Source organism: Caloenas nicobarica, chromosome 21 (genome assembly GCF_036013445.1).
Source record: "Caloenas nicobarica isolate bCalNic1 chromosome 21, bCalNic1.hap1, whole genome shotgun sequence".
Classification (NCBI taxonomy): domain Eukaryota; kingdom Metazoa; phylum Chordata; class Aves; order Columbiformes; family Columbidae; genus Caloenas; species Caloenas nicobarica.
In genome coordinates, this window is record NC_088265.1 from 285,464 (window position 1) to 304,093 (window position 18,630).

At 55.3% G+C, this 18,630-nt stretch overlaps 1 protein-coding gene across 4 annotated transcripts; it reads right to left on the reverse strand.

Annotated features, from left to right (window-relative positions):
* Window positions 1–302: 302 nt before the first annotated feature.
* On the reverse strand, window positions 303–17,762 carry PPARD (peroxisome proliferator activated receptor delta). 4 transcript variants are annotated; one of them, XM_065649414.1, is made up of 8 exons: window positions 17,711–17,762; window positions 14,429–14,517; window positions 5,894–6,128; window positions 5,091–5,209; window positions 4,223–4,361; window positions 3,466–3,668; window positions 2,727–3,180; window positions 303–2,325 (listed from the first exon to the last, which is right to left on the reverse strand). In XM_065649414.1, exons 3-8 carry the CDS (start codon window positions 6,027–6,029, stop codon window positions 2,078–2,080), a joined length of 1,299 nt encoding a protein of 432 aa, XP_065505486.1. In that variant the 5' UTR covers window positions 6,030–6,128; window positions 14,429–14,517; window positions 17,711–17,762; the 3' UTR covers window positions 303–2,077. The 4 variants fall into 4 exon arrangements, with proteins under 4 accessions (XP_065505486.1, XP_065505485.1, XP_065505483.1 ...); XM_065649413.1 differs by having other exon boundaries at window positions 2,727–3,177; window positions 5,091–5,242; XM_065649411.1 differs by having other exon boundaries at window positions 5,091–5,242.
* Between the last annotated feature and the right edge of the window lie 868 nt (window positions 17,763–18,630).

Below are 18,630 nucleotides of genomic sequence, written 5' to 3' on the forward strand. Positions count from 1 at the left end.
AACCGTCACCTGCCCGGCGGCCCCCGCGGCTTAACCCCCGCCCCGCCGGGCCCTGCGGGGTCCCCTGGGGTCCCTGTGCCCCCGCGGCACGGGAACGGCTGGGACAGCGCGACCGGGAGCTCTGCGGCTGCGCCCCGCAAACTCCGGGGTGGCCCCATCGCGGGGTGTCCCTGGGAATCACGGCAAATACAGCAGATCCCACCGTCTCTGTGGGAAATCCTTCCCCGGGCAGCCCCTCAGGGGCCCAGGGAAATCCCACCAAGAAAGGCTGGGTGCTAAGACGTTCTTAAATATTTAGTTCAGATTTATTCAAAGTCAAGTCAGTTCGTGGGCACTATATTATTAAAAACACTTGGAGGTTTGTACTTCTAGCAAAAATATACATTTCAGTTTGAGGGTTGTTACACTGTTGAGAAGGGAAGAGCAAGAAGTTCCCCAGGTGATGAGCACACACGAGTCCCATGCGTTGGCCACGGCGGGAGGTGCCACCGGGGGCTTTGGGAAGGACAAATCCTCCGGCTCCGAGCAGCACTCGAGCATCTCCAGTTCCTTCCCCGAGAGGGCTTCAAAGTGCTTTAGAAACGGTAATTTGTAACACTCCTGCGAGGTAGGGAGGGGAAGGGGCTGGGCAGGCAGAGGGCAGGGAAACTGAGGCACAGCCAAGAGCCAGAGGGTGGCAGCAGGGGCAGGTTTGGGACCAGCCAGCCCTGTGATGTGGAGGGGAAGCCCAGAGCTCTTCCCCTGTGGGTTTTGAAGTAGTTATTGCACCAGGGAAATCTGCTACCCTGAAGAAGAGGAAAATAAAATAAAACTGACTAATTTGCTCCCACAACCCCTCCTTGGGAATATCAGTGTTTTAATAAGGCTGCTGGGGACACAGGGGACCACGAGATGCAGATGGGGAAGTGCTGCTTTTCAGGTCAGACACCATCGTCCCAAGAGGGGACGAGCCCTTCCCAGCTGTCCCCCCGCCCAGCGCCCGGTGCCGCAGCCCCGCGCAGGGTCCCGTCCTGGGCAGCACCGCAGCGTTTCCCCGCAGCTGCGAGAAGCTGCGGGTGAAGCCCCAGAAGGGCTCTGGGGTCAGGCAGACCCCGACACCCGCAGCTGTCCCCGCACTCGGGACGGTGGCAGGGGAGGGAGAGCAGCTTCCTGACTGGCCATGCTCGCCAAGAAGCTCCTGCTCATTGTGAGCATCCCACTCTCTCCCTCCCCTTTTATAAAATCTTGGCATTTATACCGTGTTGTACAGCTGCACTCCGAGCAGCCCCAGCCCTGCCCTGGCCCTACTCACATCTGCACAGAACAGCCTGGGGAAGCAAACAGATTCTGGCCTCTACTCTGAAGGTGAATTTTTGAGTCAAACTCTTTCCCTCTTGCCTCCTCATCTGTCCCTCTCTTGTACCGAGGTGCCGGGTCCCTCTGAAACTGGGGTACCGGGAGCAAAGGCTATCACATGGCTCCCGGGGGAAGCAGAGATCACACCATCCCTCTGGAGACAGGAATGCACCGTGTAGCGAGGGGACTGCAGCTGAGGGTCTGTGCTAGGACAGCCTGACCCAGCTTCAAATACTCTGGCTTTTCTTTGTGAAAGAGAAAAACTTGCTTTTGTTACACTGTCCTAGACTTCCTGGCTCAGGACTACATCTTCGGAGTGCAATAGAAGAAAGAAAATAAAGACACACGGTAAGTGCTGTTGCTGGCCCCACTGGATACCCGCACCGTGCCCGGGCCGCCTGGCGACTGGAGCATCCCGCACCGTTCCCAGGCTGCTGTGGGATCCCACCGTCCATCCGGGCCACATAAACTGGGCAGCTGCTCCAGAGCTGGGCTGTAGTAACGGAAACAGTAGCTTACGATTTGCCTTTGTAAATCTGTTAGTGTGTGTTAACGGAAGCCCTGGCCTAGCAGGTGGTGGCTGCAAAATCTTACGGCATGTTGCCCTATGTACCATACGTCAGGGTCACGTAGAAAAGAGTTTCCAGTATAAGAAATGGAAGACACAGGGAAATGTTTTCTTTGTTTTGTACAAAAAGTCTTGCTGGGAATCCATGGCTTCATTCTCATAAATAACAGGTCCTTAGTACATGTCCTTGTAGATCTCCTGCAGAAGTGGGTGCAGAGATGTCTCTGTCTCCGTCTTCTTGATCTTCTGCACCAGCTGGGCGTGCTCTGTCACAAGCTGCCGCAGGTCGGCCATCTTCTGCAGCAGCTTGGGGAAGAGGTACTGGGCATCCGGGTGGTTGGACTGCAGGTGGAACTCCAGAACTCGCAGGATGTTGTCTTGGATCTCCTCTACCTGCTTCACGTTCACGAGGCCAGGACGGTCTGTGGAGAACAAGCATGGTAGCTGTAGCATTACGGTGTAGCCCTCCAAAACACACGCTCCTCCTGGGGAAAGGGAGACAGGGACTGCAACCCACCCGCTGTGGCTCCAGCCTTGTCAACTAGACAAGGGAAGAAACATGCCATTGGACAACATATCCCACAGCAGCACATGAGAAGGAGATGCTGCTTCTACGCTCCTTGTTCTTGGTCCAAGCTTGCTAGGCGTCCCCACCACAGAGCAGCTTTGGTTCTGGAACTGTTCAGTTCTTCTCTTGTCCCCCCAAGACGCCCCTGGCTGATGGCAGGGCCAGCTGCCGCTCTGCTCCCCCAGCCCAGCCCAACCACCCCCTGGTACCGGAGGACTCTTCCCAACACGTGCATGGCCCAGAGCACCTGCTCACCTCCGCACAGGATAATGGCAGCCACAAACAGAGACAGGTCACTGTCATCCAGCTCCAGCGCGTTGAACTTGACAGCAAACTCAAATTTGGGCTCCATGATCTCGTTGAAGGGCTTGCGCAGGCTACGCAGAAACTCACGGGTCACAAAGCCGTTCCCGTTGGCCACCAACAGCCCGTCCTTGTTCATGATAGAGGCCAGCATGGCAAAGATGGCCTCGTGCACCCCGTACTTCAGCAGAGTCACTTGGTCATTCAAGTAGAGGCCCACAAAGCTGGGGATGCTCTTGGCAAACTCGGTGAGCTCCCGCACGGTCTCCACCGTGGTGCACTGGCAGCGGTAGAAGACGTGCACTCCAATCTCCTTGTAGGGGGGAATGCCGTTCACCAGTTGTTTCCAGACCAGCCCCTTTTCTGCCTGCCACAACGTGTCCATGTCGTGGATCACAAAAGGCTGCTTGAAAAAGAAACAAGCAGTCAGGAACCCACTGCGGGGACTCGAGGTACCAGCTCTGCCAAGGACACTGGCGTTTGCCCGTCAGTGCCTGGGCAACCTGCACCCCCCCATGCCAGCACAGATCTGCAGAGAGGTGGGTCAGGACGTGCAGAGCCCACCTGGCTGCAGCTGGGACTGGTGCACGTGGAGCAGTTCCAGCAGGAGGGAGATGTGCAGCATCCCCCCGGGAACAGCCACCCCTGGTGTTCCACAGCCAACCCCACTGGCCCCGGGGAAGGAACTTACTGGGGTGCTGCTGGCCTTCCCAGTCAAGATACCTCTCGCCTTCTTTTTGGTCATGTTGAAGTTTTTCAGGTAGGCGTTGTAGATGTGCTTGGAGAAAGCTTTCAGGTCGGCCACCTGTGGGTTCTGGCAGCTGATCTCGTTGGCCGTCAGCCCCGCCACCAGCTTCCTCTTCTCTGCCTCCGGCATGCGGCCAAAGCGAATTGCTGCAGTGGGGAACAAAACCAGTGGGTCAGGACACTGGGGGTGACCCCTGGACAGTGATCTGCTCTGCCACCACAGACAGAGGTCTGCTGGGAACACCTGCACTACACAACACCATGCTTCTCCAGGGCTGCAGCTCCTCCGGCATTCGCACCTTCCTGAACCAGCACAACCTCACACAAAGCTCCCGGCCACAGCTCTCTGGGCTCTCGCACAAAACCTGCTTCCCACAGAAACACCTTTATTTGGCCAGGAACAAGATGGTTACACCTGAAGTTTAAAAATCCCAGCACAGAAGAACAATCTGTGTGTCCAGTTCCCTCTGCGTCAACCTGTAAGGGAGAGCCGAGTACAGCCAGCCAGCCCACCCAGTGGGAGCAAACAGCCCCTTCTCGTATGGAAGAAGGGGATGAAGAGTCAAAGACTCAAAGCATTGGGTTTGAAAGACGATCTCCTAGCAAGAAGAGAGTCACAGGATAAAGCAAGCTCCATACAGCCTCTGTATGTGAACCTTCACAGAAGGGCAGCCAGCTCTGGGGACAGAGGTGACACTCACCGTTATGTGACATGCCCAGCGAGAGACATTTCTGGAAGCGGCAGTACTGGCACTTGTTCCGGTTCTTCTTCTGAATCTTGCAGGTCCTCTCGCACTTCTCATACTTCAGCTTCATGCGGATTGTCCGGCGGAAGAAACCCTGCGGGCAGGTGGCACAGACGGGGACGTGGAGCAGGGGGACAAGGGGACAGCAGTGTCAGCACCTGTGGTTTGGGACCAGGCTGGTTTATTATCCCCAGGGGCCTCACGAAGGTTCAGCTGGGTGGGGAGGGGGAGCCCTGGGTCTCTTGGACACGAGCAGAGCTTCTGTCCCAGGAGAGCTGGTGGGAGCCGGGGGCTGCAGGGGAATGCAGAGGGCAGCGCCACTCCGGTGTGTGATACTGGAGCCAGCCAGCAGAGAGGGATGGAGGAACGAGCTGCTGCCAGCGCGGCCCGCGGGAATGTCTGGCACGACCTGGGCAGCTGACGCAGCCCTGCTGGCATCTGCACCAGGGAGAGAACTTCAGAGGCACATCCAAGCTGTGGTCAGTGATCCCAGGGGATAAGCACACAGCTTGCTGCTGATCTGCAGCATGGAAAGCATCTTTAAAAGCAAAGTCAGGGTCCCTGTGGGGATAGATGGATTTGCCCTACAAAATAAAGCACGAAGAGGTAAGATTTGGGCCATAGGCATCTCAGCTGCCTCCCCCAGGACAGTATTTGTGTGCCTGTCTCTATGCTCCACACTCTCTGGACAGATTGCAAATGATTTTTTATTTTTACAATTGCTCAATCCTGAACCCCTGCCTGTTTGAAGGGACGGTGTGCTCCCTGGGGTCTGATCTGTGCTTGGCACTGCTGAACCCAGCCCTCCCCAGGGCATGCGTACCTTGCAGCCCTCGCAGGCATGCACGCCGTAGTGAAACCCCGAGGCTTTGTCTCCACAGACCCTGCACTCCACATTCAGCGCTCCCAAGGCCACCTCCTCACAGCCCGTCTGCAGTTGGTCTGACAGGGAGGGAGAGGAGCTCTGTGAAAGGTCTGCAAACACACAAAGGGAAACGTCTTTTTGTGTAGCAGCCACAAGCCCAGTGTCATGTCTAACTCCTCCAGCCATGGGGCTGACAAGGGGTTTCCAGCACTGTCCCAGCCGGCAGTGAAGCTCTCAGAGCCGCACAGGCTGCAGGCACAGGCCATGTTTGGAGCTAAGCGTGTGCCCAGCAGCCCAGAGACCCCGCATCAATGCTGATTCCTTCCCTCTGGCACTCATCTCTAGGCAATGAAACCCAACCAGCACATTTTATAATCCCCAGTTGGCAGGTGGCTGGCACAGGGCTGCCTAGCTGGAACACCTGGGGCTCTGGAGGAGCCTCTTCAGCAGCAACAAACCTTCTCCCTCGGCTCCTACAATCACTGGGAACTCCACAGAGCGGCCAGGGAAGCATTCTCAGGCACTGTGTCAGTCCCCTTGCTCTGGGCCACAACGTTACCTTCCTCTTATTTTAATTTCCGTCTCCCAGACTGCTACCAACAGCTGTGCAGTCACCACAGAGGAAGAAATAAGCCTCTCCATAACTTGGCTCTCAACGCGTTATTTCACAAAGGGAAGAGATTAAGACAAGCCATACTCCATTTGCAGCTGAGCACACTGCTCAGAGGACACGGTGCCTGGTGCTCCCAGGCTCCGCTCACCTGTGTAGCTGCTGGAAGGCAGTGAGTTGTCTGGTCCTGCACTTGGGTCCGAGGCTCCGCTGGCCACCATCACTGTCTTTTCCTCTTCCTCCTCCTCTTCCCTGACCTCAGGTACTTCCTTCTGTAGTTGTTCCATAATTGATCACCCCTCAGTGCCAAGACTGCAATCGCTGTCATAGCTCTGGCATCATCTGTGTCTATCCGAGATGGACCCTGCCAGGCTGTTCCTGCTGGCCTGGGGAGAGAGAGAAACGCGCGGCGTGAGCTCCCAGCGTCCCGCCAAGCACCGCGGCGCGGTGGAGACGAGCAGAACCTGCGGCCTTTTAAAGGTCACTTTGCACTCTGGTGTCAACACCATAGGACTCAAGGAAGCAAAACCTCCCTGGAATCATATTTAAAGAAAAGCCCCCAGCCCGCGTGAGCCATCTACAAGACCAATGGCTTCCTGCTGGCCCCTGCACTCCTTCTTGTTACAGCGTCTGTGTTTATTTTCACTCCTCATGTTGTAACTGGCCTGGGTTCCTCTGCCAAGAGCTGCTGGGTTGAACATGTTGCTGTTGCTCTGCACAGCTGCCATGGGGCAATCAGCGCGATCCCGACGGCCGCACAATCCAGCCACTGTCTTAATCCTGGGTTTCCTGTGGGAGGAACGGCCCCATGCTCCCCCCCCGCGCTTCCGCTCCTTGTTTGCCTTAGTCCATCCCAAATAGCCCACAAAAACCTCAAGCTGTGCAGCGATGCGTCGCCAGCACCACGACCATCGCAGAGCTGTTCCCACCTCCCTCCCAACCACACCGGATCTTGCCCTAGTGCCCGGCTCACGCTGCAGCATCCCGGTGCTCATTCACCTCCAGATCTTGATTCCTCAACTGACTCCTGCTTGAGTGACTAGTATCTCAAGCCCAGTTTATGTAGAGTTGCACCCACTTCCTTAAAGGAGCTATTCTTAAGTGCAGAAATATCCACCAGAACAGCCACTGAATCCAAGCTTTCAGCAGGAAAGCCTCCATTTGCAGGCACGAGTTACAGTGATGCAGCATGAGGGAAGATGCTCCCAGGGCATTCACACAGGGGTACTTGCAGACACCTCGTAGCATGTTGCAATTGGAATAATGTGGGCACGTGCCCCCAGCCGCATCCTGAGCATGCTATTCTCCACTGCCAGGTCTGCTCAGGGCCGTGTGCTCCTGGGGTGATGGCGAGCTTGTGACATGCAGCTTGCTCCCCAAAACCCAGCCAAGCAACCCCAAAACTGTGCTTGCAGTGGGCCTGGCTGGAGCCGGGCATGCAGTCCTGGAAGGGGATGCAGAGGGCGAGATGTGCACGGACAGCAGCACTGGGCTGCAGCTGCCCACGTGTGCACAGGCATTACGGGAAGGATAAGGACTCAGTCAGATCCCACCCTTCGAGTGGCTGGAGAGCCAGAGAGAGGAAAGCATTTACCAGAAGGCTCCAAATGTATTGTTTTAATATTTCCTTTCAGGTCAAGAGTACAGGGGCCTGGGCAGGGAAGCTGTGAGAGCTGTTTGCACACCTGCCTTTCCCTCAGCCCTTCCCCTGTTTTCTAAACAACAGCAATAGAGGGAGAGGAGGAGGAAAAAGGGCAGAGATTCCTGCCCGGTGTAACCAGCCCCTTTTTCCATTCAGCAGCTGTCGCATTGCAGCGATGGAAAGAGAGGATGGAAACAAGGACGGGGACCATGAATTCCTTCCTAAGCTTCTCCAGAGAGTCCAGCAAGGCTGCTTCCCTTCCTCTTCCCACAGGATGGGAACGAGCAGAGGGCAAGCACCTCGCGATGTGCTCTGCTCTGCCTCAGTCCCTGCTCCAAAGAGCCTGGGGAGCTCTGGAGCTGCTGGTGGCGGGAGTTTGTTTGCTGGCTCTGGGCTCGGGCAGGTGCCTGCGGGCTGCCCCGCTCCCACACCACGAACGGCACAGGGCAACAGGTTTATCTTTCCTAAAAGCAGGAGCTGGCATCTGTGCCAAGCTAAACCATATGGCGGGAATCGGGGGAGAGACACGGCACAACAAAAGGGAGAAAAAAACAAGAATAAAAGTTAAAAAGAGACAAATCTTCAGCATGGATCCCCTGCAAGAAGGCCGTACTTCTCCAGAGCCGACCAAGATCCGAACCTCCAGTTCACCAACCTGCAGCTTGTTCCCTTTTAGCCCGATTAACATGTAAACCTTGGAGCCAAGTTCAGAGAGGCAGAAGCTGGCAGACGGGGAGGAATGCCCGCTTCCCCGGTCCGTGCGCAGGAGGGCAGCAGGCGATGCGACCAAGAAGCCCCGTTTCTCACCACTGTCTGAGTCCCACGTGCAGAGCGAAGCATCACGAGAAGAGGACGTGCGTTTCCACACAGACGCCCAGCATTGGCAGACCGACAGCCACAAGATAAGAGCAAGGAAGTGCTTGTCATTAGAAGGACCTCATCTCTAAACAAGGTGTAGTTTCACTGGTGGTGAGCTCAAACGAGGTCATTTCGGTGTGCTCACAGGGGTGGAGGGAGGACATCCACCTCCATTCCCCTCCAGGAGAACATACATTTGTTTCTAACACACTTATACAGATGGGATTGACCAAGTCACGGCTGCAGTCTGGAGTATCACCACACAAGATCTCTCCTGGGAAGACAAGAGTTTCCAGGCAAAGCAAAGTGCCAAAAAAAGGTCCAAACTTCCTAAGGGCCAAGTCATGGAGCTGATCTGCTCAAAGCTGTTCTTCAAGTTACTGTAAAAGAGGTCACCAGGAATTGCAAAAGGAAACCAATTTACTGTGGGAGCAATCCTGGCTTGCAATTTTATTCCTCTGGACAAAAATATTAGCCAAATTCACAGTCCACAGAAGTGAATCCTTTTGGAAAGGATGAGATGAGAACTCAGCCCTCTGTATGGCAGCACATATTGAACATACAAACAAAAACCAAACTGGATCCTTTAAAAAAATGTGGTTGCGTCTTGTTGGCCATCATTTGCAGACATCCCTTGGGCTGTGTCACTGCTTCCGATGTCAGCTGATTGAGTACCAGTCTCTGTTCCTCCTACACACCAGCTACTACTAATAAAAGCCGAATAAGAGCTAAGCAGATGCTGCAATACAGGAAAGGTAACTAAGCACACAAACCAGGAGAGACAAACACTGGAAACACGTTTGTTTTTGTTCCTGGAAGATCAATGTACCCCCTCATTAGCTAATGAGATCTCAGCAGCACTTACTGCCCAACTGCTTCCTCCCTTACTCAAAGTCCTGGCTGCGAGGCAGCTGCACGCAGAAATAATCACAGAATCATAGAAATAACCTGCTCTTGAAGGGAGCCCTGGCCAGGCTGACACTCGGGGCAGATCTCCCCGTGCAGCATCTGCCCAGAGGTCGCGCCGCGTCCCCGTGAGCTGCTCCCAGCGCTGCTCCGTGCGCGTCACCCGCGTCCCACAGGTACAAGCCCAGCGAGGAGGCAGCGGCTGCTGCCAGAGCTGCTATTGCCGTGTTGCTGCTAATTACTCAGGAACATGTGACAGAGGGTGCAGGAGGTTCCTTCGCTTGCCTTGAGCGGCCAAGGCTTGCCAAAGTGAATCACACATCTACCGCATGTTTTACCTCACCCACTTCCTGGACACTGAGGAGGAAAAAAAAAATAATTAAAGAGGTTACAAAACTCGCTGGATTCTTCTCTTTTTGTACCACAATTGACGCTGTCCCTGAAAACACGTCACAGTATTTTGCTCCAAAAGGACCTTCCTGCTTTTTTACGTGTGCTGAGGTACAAGAGGTACCTCAGAAACAGAAGCAAATCTGACTCGGGGCAATGAACTCCCAGCCACGCGCGAAGCGGGGTCTGCCAGGCTGCTCTGCTCTCTCAGCTCACCTCCACGCACGGATCACATGTGCTCCCACATCTGGAGGTGGCAGATGCTGGGAGGGGGTTAATGTTTCTACAGGAATCGTCTCTACACACCTACACACCTCTGCAGTGAGGAGCTGAGCAGTGAGGGGCTGAGCGGTTGTTAGCTCTTATCTGAAGTCCTGCTTCATCACCTTCAGCAGATCCTGTCAAGCCCCGTAACTCCATTTCCTTCATCATCAAAAAAACCTCCAACCAAAACCCCAAAAACAACCTCAGGACTTTTAAAGTGCTTCCTTCCTGATCCTTTCCTTGCTGTATTAGCTCATGGAGACGGCATGTTTTGGAAGTGCAGAGGAATACATCTGTGCCAAGTGTCATTGTTTATTCCCGTATTATGGATTTTGACACTTGTTTGCAGTCACGCTCGCAAATGTGGCGTCCCAGGCCCCAGGTCAGCACACCACGCTGAGCATGACCATCTTCTCCTGTTGTACGTTCCTGTACGGAGCATTTCCAGGATTACTTTCAGGAAACCAACTGGCATAGCTCATGCTGGTGACTGCTGACCGATATTTGTGTTTTGCTGTCACCTCAGGATGGCCCGGAGCACCCCCGGGCAGGTGGGTCTGACCCTCTGCAACCAGGACCACAGCCAGGAAATGCATGTACCAGGAAGGTGACACCACTCGGGCTTCTCGGAGCTGGAAACAGCACAGGAGTGTTGCTATTTGAGAAGATCATTAAGGCCGGTAGGAGGGAGGATCATCCTCATGGCAGCCCAGGGCACAGCAGAGGCAAAGCTCTGGGAACACGGCTGCAAACCTGCACACATGCTGCTGGGAGAGACGTGGAGCAGCTCACGCGGGGCCACAGGGACGGTTCAGGGTCCGCAGGGGACTCTGAGCCCACGTCGGGACCCGCTGCCCAGCCTGGATCTCCTGTTCGTGCTCCTCCAGCAGCCGCTGCTCCACCATCACCAGCTCTCCCTGCCAGCGCCAGAGAAGCCATTCAGGATCCATTCCCCTTTCCTTCACCATCCCCAAGGCAAGCGGCCTGGCAGCTCAGAGAACTCATTGAACCTGTAAGCTCATGTGTTCCAAAACTCCCAAAGTCCTCTCGGGTGTTACTCCAGGGCACTGGGACCCCTTGTCCTCCCAGACCTGAACAGGACACGTGGAAGGATCTGGTTTCAGGAACATCAGTAATTATAGAACAGGGATGACGAGGGAGGAGCTCGTGGGAACGGCAATAATGCTTTCCAAGTCAAATGGTGGGCACAGGGTGTCACAGGCTCTGAGCAGAATTTAAATGGAAAACCAGGAAAGCAGCGAATGGGACGAGCTGTCACAGCCAACGGCAGCACCTGTGGCAGTGAGTACGGCTGGTTTTGGCAGTGCTGCGCACACCAGGACACATCTTAGTTTTCCCCAAAGTCTCAGAGTCACTGGGACATCAGCAAATGTCACCGCTGCTTCAGACGGGGCAATCGGCTCCCTGGAGAAGCCACGAGGGTAGAAAAGCAGCAGCAGGCGAATGCATCGCAGTGGGTCACACGCACGTGCACGCAGCCTCCCGTCTGCAGCCAAACACCCTGCAGGCCACTCAGCTCAGCTCTGCTGCTGCGCTGCAGTGCTCCAGATCCAGCAAAATGCCCACAAAACCAGCAGCGAGCCTTTTCCTCTTTGCAGCGACAGAGATTTTTAGATCCCATGGGCTACCCAGGAAAAAATAAAAAATCCCCCAGCCTGTATGTTATGCTTACACTTGACCTCCCAGAAAAGCACTGCCAGTTTTGTAGACCTTCGCAAAACACTCCGGGCACCAGCCACGCCGCTCTGATCCCACAACGCAGCCAACAGTGAGCGATTACGCCCAGGCACAAGCTCCGATGATTCAGCAGGGCCTGGGAACACACACCGAAATGGTTAGAACAACTCTCCATGGTCACTCATCTCCACCGCAACCACCGAGCAGGAAAACGGAGGGAGTCTGGGTCTGACTGCACACATCTCCATACGGAAAACTCCAGAGAATATTAGAATAACTTTGTCACACAAACTAGTTCAATACCCTCGTAGGGAACTGGAGGGGAATGATGCTTCTGTACTATTTTTGGCCATATTTACTGAGCAAGAGCTGACTGGAGGGAATGGGAGGAACAGAGGTTTCCCTGCATTTTCGGCAGAGATACGAGCAGGGACGATGTCAGCCCTCGTGCAGTTAACAGCTTTCCGGGTCCAACACCTCTGGCAGAATCCATATAACCGACTTAAAGGGGAAAAGCAGGCTTGGGTATTTTCAGAAATACTCCTATCTGCATTAAGATGAAATCAAGAGTTATATCAAAAAAAGGTTTGTAATAAGTCACGCAGGATAGGGATTTGAGCTCAAGTTCCCATCACCAAGGTGACTGCACAAAACGATGCTTTTTTTTGAAATTATCTCTGCCATCCTCTCTTGGTCCTGACAAAGCCTTTCCTCACGAGACACTCGTCAGGCAGTAGTACGGGTCATACTCAAGTTTGTCTGAACAGGTATCAAAGAAACGCTTCCCTATCAGCTCACGTGGGGAACCTCACCTGCCCTTTCCAACCACCACAACTGTTCCCGTCTCCACTCCACATCTCTGGTATGGCGTTGAACGCACATGTTTTGGTTTTTGCTGCTCCAAGTTCCAAGTCCCAGCTCCCAAACCAGGGCAAACCAGAAAACGCAGCACAAGGGCAATGATCCTGGTTATCCTGGGCATTATGGGGCTGTTGCTGCCCACAGGCCTCAGAGACGTGCTCTGGCTGGACCCAGCACCACAAAAACCCTCCGTGTTTCTGGCCTGTGCCTCTGTCCTGCCACCTCCTCCCAGTCAGGATTCCCCTGCAAACCACAACCTCCGAAACCCCACGTTTTCAGGCAGAACCCATCCGCGGGGATCCCCAGCAGCACCTGCGCACACATGTGCGTCAGACCCTTTGCAAAGCCAGTGTGAAAGACCTGACCCACACGACCTCAGGTGTTCACCAGCTCTTGGCCAGGCCTCGTAGCGCAGACATTTCCCAGACATTTTGATCACAGCAGTGAACAGTAGAGCATTTCAAGAAGTCAACCGGAAACTAAGACACAACTCGAGTCAGTTCTGCTCCGAACCCTTCCTGCAACCGAGCAGGGCTCCAGTGAACGTCATCCCCAAACATTTTTTTGGGGGAAGATGCATTTCACAATCTCCTTGACCAAAACGCTTCATATTGGCGTTAATCGTTCTGCTCTACACCCTGATTTGGAAATGCAAGCGCATCTTGGAGTATAAAATAAAATTTAAAAATTGTTCTACAGAAAAATCTTATTACTCATTGTGGAAACCACTTCTGGTTGTCTAGACTTTCCCAGATTCTCCAAAATTATTGCAGCAGTGATAAGCAGTATATCTCCAAACAGTGACACTTCTAGCAAAACAGAGACTGCTCTGCAGTGCCTGATGAGAAAGCAGCTCCACAGCCTGAAAAACCTGTGGGTATCAGCAAGGGCAGTCGTTCTACTGTAAAGCAAGGGAGCCAATACAAATCACAAAATAAACCAATACCACAGAAATGTCATGGTCAGAGGAAGCTAGGCTGGGTTCTGGCAGCAAATAACCTTTCAGGCATAAGCACTGTAACATTGTCTCACCCAAATAAAAAATCATTTGTGTGTCAGGTCCCGCTGCACGAAGGAGCCCAAGAATCTTGTCGTGCTAATTCCTCAGTCTCTAAGAACATTTGCAGATTTCCAGTTCATAATTCAACAGCCACAGACAAAATATTCCCCGAAAGGCAACAAGATGTACTGTACAAAAATACACATTTGTCAACAGGCAACACACTAGAGAGACGGAAACCATTAACACGAGTGAGCAACTCTGTACAACAATGCTCTTGTGATCAGCAAAGCTGCATGTGGCTCATTACAAAATCCTCCCCACACGCTGCAAAGATCCTTGGAAGTCCCTGTCCCAGATGCCAGAACAGAGACAGGACAACAGTGGCACAAACGTGACACAGAAAACCATATATCTGTCCAGCTGAACACCTTGGGTGTGCGTTGCGGCACAAACAAACCCACCTGCTGCGCGCAGAAAGCCCAGCACTGTCAGAAGCCACACGCAGCATCTGCGGCAGGGCGACCGCAGCGAAGATTTCTGGGCATCACCCCACGCTCTGCAGGCAGGACCAGGCGTTGAGCAGCTCCCAAAAGCCCTTGTCCTGCCTCCGCTGTGGCCGCTCAGCTCTGTCCCGTCAGGCAGGGACAGGGAGATGAGACGGTGTCAGCGCCGCTGCCAGACCTCGTGTCCAGATCATCAGGTGATCGGTTACCAAGTACAGTCCCCGATCTCACGTGCCCTCTCCAATCTACAAGAGCCAATTTCAGTCATCAAATAATCAAATATTAAGTTGCTGTACTTTGGCTCAGAAGAACAGGATTGGCCCATGGTACTCACAACGTACTCCTAAGCATAATCCGTAAAGATCATACTCAGAAACTGAACAAAAATAAAGCATGGAGTTTAAATATAAAAAGAAATTTAAGGAGGTGTAAGTTCACAGACAAAAGTGAAACTTGCTGAAAGCAAGCCACACTTCCTAGGTTCTTCCCTGTCCTAAGTTTTTAAAAACATATGTAGGATAAGCGCTTTGGTAGCTGGCCCACGCGGAAGGGAAGCGTTACCTCTGCGGAGCAGCTGTCCCCGTCTGCCTGGCGCTGGCAGCCACCGCTCAGCTACCATGTCAGCGCGGCGAGCTGCGACCTGGAGCGATCTGTAAGAGAGCACAAGGCGAATTTCCACGGCTGTGCTGAAGGCCAGATATTTATGCTGCTGGGAAAGCTGGACTGGATCCAGGAACAGCTCTGAAATTTAAACACACGCTCCCTCTGCCGCACGCTGGGACCACGGGCTGGGTGACTCCCCTGGCGCCGGGGGAGGCAGGGGACACAATCGCAGCCGTCCCCATGGAGTAAATCCCCACACAGACAGCCCTGACCCCTTGTCAGGCTCCGAAACACCAGGATGTCACCTTTGCCTTAGGTCACCCCCAACCAGAGGCCGATGACCTCGAGCTTTTATGACAATGTGTGAATTTGATACTAGAAAAAGGTCCATAAGGTGGTTTGTTTACTCAGCTTGCTTAATCCACTTTTAAGAGGCTGCCAGAAAGTTACTGCAATTTTAATGAACTTCCCTCTCAGGTAGTTGAAACTTAAGGATTCAACAGAGTTCATTCACTCTTCTTGGTTTTCCTGATAACTTTGCAAATAAACCTTGTACTAATTTCAGGCTCAGGAGAGCAGTAAGAGACCAACGCTGAAAAAAAAAGGGTTACGAGGCTTTGAACGAGAGGACGTGGAGAAAATATGTTCTATTTTTAGACACAGTTATGCAGACTAACTGGACTAACATATTAAACAAAGATGTTGTGAACATGATGCTACTTGAACCCGTGTACCCTCCCTGACATTACCCAGCTCCGCTGCTCCTCCCATCCCGGTGGAAAAGCCCCGTTTTGTGTCGCTGCCTCCAGCATGGGACGACCTGAGAGGCCATGAGCGCCGGCCACGACCCCAGCATCGGCTGCGACCCCGCTTTAGTGGAGTTCATAAAACTGCAAACTTCAGTTTCACAGCAGGACACTAAAGCTGCAGCAGGTTTCTCATCCCCTCTCTCCCAAAACAAAAGGTAGCCTGTCTAAACACCCCAAACAAAGTTTTTCTTTAACCTTCCTGACGAGGAACAATAATAAAGCCATGACAACCCCACTGGAACATCAAGAGCGGCCTTTCTTCATCTCCACCAGCAATAAAGCCTGTCCCTGATTCAGTAACAAAGCGTAAGGTTGACACTGTCAACAAGGACATGAATCACACACCGAGCTCTCTCCCATTGCAGATCAGAGTGCTTTGCTGCTGCCAGAGATCTGAGAATTAAACCTACATCACTGGCTCACCTGCTCCTGCTCGCAGGTAAATGCCAGGGCATGTCCCATCGCCACCACCCACAGCAACACTGCCCCAGCTCAGCAGTGCACGAGGGAACCTGCGGCACATCCCTCCTCGAGCTCCCTCTTGTATCCCCGGCTGACACACGATAAGTCACGCAGGAAACTCCCACCTCAGCACAGCCTGGAGCAGTTTGGGCCAGGAGGGGAAAGGGATTCTCCGCTGAAGGCAGCAAGGGAGTTCACACAGAGAGAAAGGGCAGGACAAGGGCCAAGCGGAGCAGAAACCAGCAATGGGACATGAGCTCTTTGGCCAGCAGGTCCTGGGTCAAGAGACCAACATCGTCACCAGCCTTGGGACCCCAATTTACGGGGCAGCCACAGCTGCATCTGCCTCCCATGCTCAGATCCCTCTGCACAGCCACAAGACATTGCCCGGATCCTACGGCACATCCAAAGCCTGCTTCCCTCTCTGTCCACCCACGGCCAACTTGCAGGGGCTTCCCCAGCGCGTGGAGGCTCAACACAGCGACTCCTTCCCACCAGCATGATGGTGACTCATGTGCCAGAGGCTCCCACCACAGCTGTCAAAGGGGAAGGTGGCCAAGTTACACCAGGACGCTGCTCAAAGCCATGAGACACCATCCAGCTGATGACAGACTGGTACTTTGGGAAAAGCACAGATGGGATCAGCACAGGGGGTGTGTGCTCCCTCCTGCTCCACTGACAAGCTGCATCTTCAGCTGCTTTTCCTCTCTGTGCCTGGATCTTCCATCCAGGGACACTAAAACACACCTACCTTGTAAACAGATTTTGAACCTTAATTAGGTGGCTTCTGCAAATAGGTTGGAGGTTCTCTGATCATAAACAAATAGGGCTGTTAAACATCACTTGAGGTGGAGTCAGCGCACACAAGCTTCTGAAAGTATAGCAAGGCCAGGAGGCCTTTTGATCACACAAAAAAGGGGAGGTCAAAACTCATTTGGGGAGAAACAGTTTGATGGAACAACAGGATCCTTGTTGGTTATAATAACAGAGCTTGGAGAGAGCCAACAAGGAAGGAAAAAATGCAACCTGCTGGTAGGACAAAACAAAGGAGGGAAGCAGGAGGTGAAAGAAAATGAGATCTTTTGCTTCAAGGTCCTGCCACCTACTTCTGCCTGCTCCTTTACCTTTCACCCAGGATTTTGTAAAGGCTTTCAAAACTAATTAAGAGTTACACTCAACCAAGCCAGCATGCAAGTACCACCTTCCTGCATTGGCTACAAGTGTTCGCAGCGTGGGACAAGTGACCTCGTGCAGAGCTCTCAGGTGCTTCAGAGCCACTAAAGGCAGCAGTGCCCCTATTTTATAGGTTGAAAAGGGACAGCACAAAAAGTAAACACCTTTTATCTGGGATCTCCAGGAGAGCAGGAGAACGTGGAGATTCAGGGATGAGAGAAGGACTCTCGGATCCTTTCCCCTCGAGAAACCCCTCCCTGGTGCAGCACTGATGGACCGTCCTGACTGTCCTGCTTCTCCTCGTCCGCCCCGACCCCCGCAGTGCCCCTCACCAGCTCCCCACGGGCCAGTCCCCTCTGCCGCCCGCCCGGGCGCGGTGACACACACTGTCCCCCAGCCACGCCGCTCGGGACAGTCCCGCCCTCCATCTCCCTGATGTCCCGAGCAGGAACGAGACCCTGCACCCTGATGTCACCCTCAGACCCCTGCCCTCCCAGCCCCCCCAAGTCCCTCCCGCCCCCTGGGCGCCCAGACCTGTGTCACCAGCGCTCCCTGCCCACCCCACAGCCCCAGAAACCCCTCATGTGTCCCCAAAACGTCCCCAGCCTCAGCCCTCCCTGCTCCTCGTGATCCCCCCCCCGCCTCGTCCTCGGGAGGTCCCGTGTCCCTGTCCCCGCACACTCCTGTCCCCTCCCCACTGCTCCACAACCCCGCGTCCTTGTCCCCCCCGCCCCGCTCCCCACACGGTGCCCCCATCCCGCAGAGGCCCGGCCCGGCGCGGCGCGGCCCCGCTCACCTCCCGCCGCCGCCGCCGTCCCCGCCGCCCCGCGCGTCACCGCGCCCGCCCTGACGCCACCGCACACCCGGCGCCGCGCAGCCAATCAGCGCGGCCGGGACGTCCTGGCCGCGTCACCACGGCAACGGCCCAAGCCCGCCCCGCCGCGCCCCCTGCCGGGCGCGGACGGCACTCTCTCTCACCCGCGGCGGGCGCGGGGCCTCACGGGAAACGCAGGCGCTGCGCGCGGGGCATGCTGGGCAGGGGCGGGGGCGCAAAATGGCGGCGCCGCAGCGCCCGGGGCCTCCGGGGCCTCCGGGCCCCGTCACAGCGGGAGCCGCCCCGGGCGGCGGCCGCTGTGCTGAACGGGCAGGGAGCAAGGTTGGAACGCGGGCCCTGCGGGCAGCGGCTGCGCCGGGCGCTGCGCGGGGCTGCGGGACCATCGCCGTGGCCGGGCCCCGTCCCGGGAAGCGCTCTCCCCGCAGGAACGGCCGCTCTCGCAGTCGGGCACCGTGAAAAATAGTTGCGAAGAAAGAACACTGTTAAAGCTGGCGGCGGGAAGAGCTGTGTGAGCAAACGCTCAAAGCCGCACGACTCGGAAATAGATGCTAATCTGCCTAACGAACTGCAGCGAACCAGCGTGAGGGCCGAGCCGGGCCTGACGGCGCGGAGGGAGCGGCGGCCCCCCCCGGCCCAGCGCGGCCCCCACCCCGTCCCAGCGCGGCCCCCCCCCCCGGCCCAGCGCGGCCCCCCCCCGGCCCAGCGCGGCCCCCCCCCCGGCCCAGCGCAGCCCCCCCCGGCCCAGCGCGGCCCCCCCCGGCCCAGCGCGGGCCCCCCCCGGCCCAGCGGCCCCCCCCGGCCCAGCGCGGCCCCCCCCCCCGGCCCAGCGCGGCCCCCCCCCCCGGCCCAGCGCGGTCCCCCCCCGGCCCAGCGCGGCCCCC

Bases quoted from the DNA above. Each gene is read 5' to 3' on its own strand.
- PPARD (XM_065649411.1), bottom strand. From the start codon at position 6,029: ATGGAACAACTACAGAAGGAAGTACCTGAGGTCAGGGAAGAGGAGGAG. The intron at 3,669-4,222 runs GTGAGTGTCACC...TCCCCACTGCAG, and splicing joins GCTGGGCATGTCACATAACG to CAATTCGCTTTGGCCGCATG. The intron at 3,181-3,465 runs GTAAGTTCCTTC...TTCTTTTTCAAG, and splicing joins GGAAGGCCAGCAGCACCCCA to CAGCCTTTTGTGATCCACGA.